The sequence below is a fragment of the Salvelinus sp. IW2-2015 genome, linkage group LG4p, assembly GCF_002910315.2.
Source record: "Salvelinus sp. IW2-2015 linkage group LG4p, ASM291031v2, whole genome shotgun sequence".
Lineage (NCBI taxonomy): Eukaryota > Metazoa > Chordata > Actinopteri > Salmoniformes > Salmonidae > Salvelinus > Salvelinus sp. IW2-2015.
Genome location: NC_036841.1, coordinates 5967557 through 5972187, shown reverse-complemented (window position 1 = coordinate 5972187; position 4631 = coordinate 5967557). Strand labels below are relative to the sequence as shown.

The 4631-nt window shown below is 46.4% G+C and overlaps 1 protein-coding gene across 1 annotated transcript in view; it reads left to right on the top strand.

Annotated features, from left to right (window-relative positions):
- The window catches only part of LOC111956821 (FRAS1-related extracellular matrix protein 2-like), a 101441-nt gene that overhangs the window by 77166 nt on the left and 19644 nt on the right, over positions 1-4631 (top strand). Inside the window, exons 10-16 of the mRNA XM_023977475.2 lie at positions 1155-1364; positions 1901-2098; positions 2332-2496; positions 2757-2939; positions 3147-3277; positions 3563-3718; positions 4089-4292. Of these exons, the coding sequence (XP_023833243.1) occupies positions 1155-1364; positions 1901-2098; positions 2332-2496; positions 2757-2939; positions 3147-3277; positions 3563-3718; positions 4089-4292 (1247 nt within the window). The remainder of the gene's footprint in view (positions 1-1154; positions 1365-1900; positions 2099-2331; positions 2497-2756; positions 2940-3146; positions 3278-3562; positions 3719-4088; positions 4293-4631) is intronic.

The window sequence follows — 4631 nt, the reverse complement described above, 5'->3', positions numbered from 1 at the left end:
AACCCCAGTCTGGTAGCTGTTGGAAGGTACAGAGGAGGGTAGGCCTACAGGGTTGGCAGGGACAGGGTTGGGAGGGACAGGGTTGGGAGCAGTGTTGGTGATAAAGCTGGATTGAGTGAAGACAGAGGAATGTAGACTGAATCCCTCACACTCTGGTGTTTAAGTCTGGATAGAGAGACTATACTGTATATATAGCTCCTGAAAGTAAAACCTTCTCCCTGCCTGCAGCCTTCCTCATATCACCTGCCCCGAGCACTCATATCGCTCTCTCACTCCTCCTTCCCCTCACTCCTCTTTCACCTCCTCCCCTTCTCCCTCCCCCTTTCTCTCTCCCTCCCCACTCTCTCTCTCACTCCTCCTTCCCCTCACTCCTCTTTCACCTCCTCCCCTCCTCCCTCCCCCTTTCTCTCTCCCTCCCCACTCTCTCTCTCACTCCTTAATTCTCTCTTCTCCTGCCCGCAGCAAAATATTGTTTCTATCCTATCTAATCTGTTGAGGTTAAGTGGTAATGCCGTCCCAAGCACATACGCATACTGTAGCTTTATAATACAGTCCCAAGCGGAGGTACACACAAAGCTGGTTCAGAAACACATAGCTGGGTCTGTGGGTCAGACGTCCATAGCAGGGTTGGTCCTGAATGGCACCCTGTTCTCTATATAGGTCACTACTTTTGATCTGGGTCCAAAAGTATATAGGGAATAGGGTGCCATTTGGGACGCACCCTAGGTCAGAGGTACAGGAAGCAGTCGGGGGTAAAGGCCATGCCATCAACACCCTGCCTCTTCATAGCTCTGAGTGGATGAAGAACATGTTTACACCCTCCCGGGGGCCTAGGGAGATATCAGATGTCTCACACTACTGCAGCCTTAATCCTGACACAGATTCCTAGTGCTCTCGCACTGCTATGTACTGTTGAGAGGAAGCAACATTTGATCAACATGTTGTGATGTTGATCAAATCCAGCAGTAGGATTGCTGCTCTAGGATCAGTTTAGCCTTTTAGATCAAAATGAATAAGATTATTTAATGACAGGGAGGACCTGATCTGAAATCAGCACTCCTACTCTGAGACACTTGATACATACAGCCCCAGGTGTTAAAATATCATCAAATACTTTAATCCTCTCATCCCTCTCTCTTTTCTCGCTCCTCTAGCCGGTGTGGACTACGTAGGGATCAGTCGTAACCTGGACTTTGCCCCGGGGGTCAGCCAGCAGACGTTCAGGGTGACCATCCTGGATGACCTGGGTCAGCCGGTGCTGGAGGGGACCGAGACATTCGAGCTGGTCCTCCGCATGCCCATGAACGGCATCCTGGGAGAACCGGGGAAGGCCACCATCCTCATCAACGACTCCGTCTCCGACCGTGAGTGAATCGGGCTGATATTGGTTGTGTCCCAAATGCCACCCTATTCCCTATATAGTGCACTACTTTTGGCCAGGGCCCATAGGCTCTGGTCAAAATTWGTGCACTATGTAGGGAATAGGGTGCCATTTGGGACACKATCCTAGTCACAACGTATCTGACTGTGAGTGAACCTATCTGATTTGTTAGAATGCGTCTAATTATCAATGAGATCTAATATAGATTAAAACGAGCAATGGCATTTCATTCAGGAGTTTAGAAAACATATCATACCTTGCTCTGACAAAACAGGGCATCTCTGAAACACATCAACACCAATAAAGATGATTGAACAACGCTGCCACCTAAAGCTTTGGTATCACGTTACTGTAAGTGTCTTTATCAAAGCATTTATAAAGCCTTTTTAAAGGCTTATAGTGCATTATACGATCAGCTGTAGACAGTTATGAGCATTATGTCATGGTTATGATCAACACTGTTTCACGATGCACTTGATATAACGTCGATGATTTCTTGATGTGATTGTCCTCTAACAGTGCCCAAGGTGCAGTTCCGTGATGCCATGTACATGGGGCATGAGAGCTCCGGTCAGATCTCAGTCATGGTTTATCGTAGTGGAGACATCAGTTACAGGTCAACGGTCCGCTGTTACACCAGACAGGGCACCGCTCAGGTTATGATGGACTTCAACGAACGACCCAACACAGATGCTTCCATCATCACCTTCCTACCAGGTAACACTGAAATCTATTCTGTAAAAGACTGTAGAAGACCAGGAAACACACTGACACAAGACACACCTCATAGGCCAAAAGGATATAGTTTCTCTGCGCATTTTGGAACCCTTCAAAATATTAGATTTTTCAACAACTGGTTACCCCTTTTTGCTAATCTCTTTCGATCTCAATCTCTCTCTCTCTCTTTCTCCTCCCATCTCCATCTCTCTATCCCTCCCCTCTCTCTCCAGGAGAGGTGGAGAAGCCGTGTGTTCTGTCTCTGGTTGATGACACGGAGCATGAGGAGGAGGAGGAGCTGAGGCTGGTGTTGGGGTCGCCCCGCAGTGAGTCTCCGTTCGGAGCGTCCATCGGGAAACAGAACGAGACTCTGGTCAAGATCATGGACGACGCAGACAGTAAGACTGACTGACTCACAGATGGAATCATTTCATCTGTAGACAATAAAATAAGTTGCACACTCTATAATAGTCCCAGATACATATTGCATTACTTTTTTCATTTTCTCTCATGATCTGCTAGTCTGCAACCTGTTAACTTGTTTTGGTGTGTGTCTTCAGCTCATTCTACTCTGTTAGTCTGTAACCTTGTTTAGTTCATATCACATGTCACACTGCTCCATGTCTGACTCTGTGACTCTCATCCATGTTATCCCCAGAGGCCATCATCAAGTTTGGGGAGACTAAGTTCAGTGTGAGTGAGCCTAGCGGGGCAGGCCAGGTGTCCATGGTGAAGATCCCAGTGCTGAGGGTAGGAGACACCTCCAAGGTCTCTGTGGTCCGCGTCCACACCAAGGACGGATCAGCCACCTCCGGAGAGGACTACCATCCTGTATCTGAAGGTGAGAAATATTACAACACCTCACACATCAACCTCTCACGTCAATAAGGCCATGTGTTTTTCCTGATAATGTGATCTGATTAGGAAAATATCCTGACCCTAATACTATATAAATAATCAACTTGATAAGGTAACTCGGTCAGCATCTGCAGTGTATAGATGTTTCCTGTTTAACCTAGAGCCGTGCTGTTGTTGTTGTTTACCCCAGATATTGAGTTCAAGGAGGGTGACACAGAGCACTACATCGAGGTGGAGATCTTGTATGATGGAGTCAGAGAGATGAGAGAAGCCTTCACGGTCCACCTGAAACCTGATGAGAACATGGTGGCTGAGACGCAGGTGAGGACTGGAACAACAACATCACATAGACTCAGCAATATGACGTTGACACAAGTAGCAGGATGAACGGAGAATATCGCAGATAAGCACGATGCAGTCACGCAGAGTATTTGCGCATGTGCTCGGGTACACTTCACTTACCTTCAACGTGAAAGCTGAGGGACAAGAACAAGAGAGAAGTTTAGTTGTCGCGTTAGTCGCCCCTGATATTGCTGTTTACGTCGTACATCACTACCTTTAACAACACTTTTCTTTTTGATCTGTTTATGTTCTGTCCGTCCCCAGATGAGTAAGGCCATTATCTACATAGAGGAGACCAACAGCATGGCGGATGTCACCTTCCCCTCCGTCCCCCAGGTGTTCTCCCTACTGCAGTATGACGACACCTCCAGAGCCAGACACACCCCCCCAGTGGCAGGCTACCCCGTTGTCTGTGTCACGGTACGGAGAATGGTTTATCACAGCTTTTAACCTCCCAGTCCAGGGGCTCGTCCCATATGGCACCCTATTCTCTGTTTTATGCACTACTTTTGACCAGAGTCCCACCAGGGAAATGCACTATATAAGGAATAGGATGCCATTTAGGACATAGGCCAGGGCATCATTGTATTCACTGTCTGCTCTTAATTTGCTTAAAAAACTAAGTTGTTTCTTTGGCTTAGGAATATGTCAATTAGGATTCAATTAGGATTTAATTTGATATTGAAGCACAGATGAGTTATGTTAATGAACAATGCAAATTTCCCTATATATTACAGTATATTTTGCCTCATTGCCAAACACTGTCTCCACTCTCTCCTCCCTCTCTTAGGCTTGTAACCCTAAGTACCCTGACTATGACAAGACTGGCTCCATCTGCATCAGCGAGCACATCAATGACACACTGACACGCTATCGATGGTTGGTCAGTGCTCCAACCAGCCTGGACGGGGTCACCAGCTCCATGAGAGAGGTGGACTTTGATACCTTCTTCTCCTCCTCCAAGATCATCACCTTGGACTCTGTCTATTTCCAGGTAGAGAACACATTATCAGTGAACTGAGTGGGAATTTGGACTGACTCAGACAACGAGTTGAACCTCTGACAAGACATAAAGTGAATGATTTAGTTCATGATGGGATTGAGTTGACTGTATTGATGTGATTGAGTTGACTGTATTGATGTGATTGAGTTGACTGTATTGATGTGATTGAGTTGACTGTATTGATGTGATTCACATCATACAGTCAACTCAATCACATCAATACAGTCAACTCAAATCACATATCAATACAGTCAACTCAAATCACATCAATACAGTCAACTCAATCACGATCAATCACAGTCAACTCAATCACATCAATACAGTCAACTC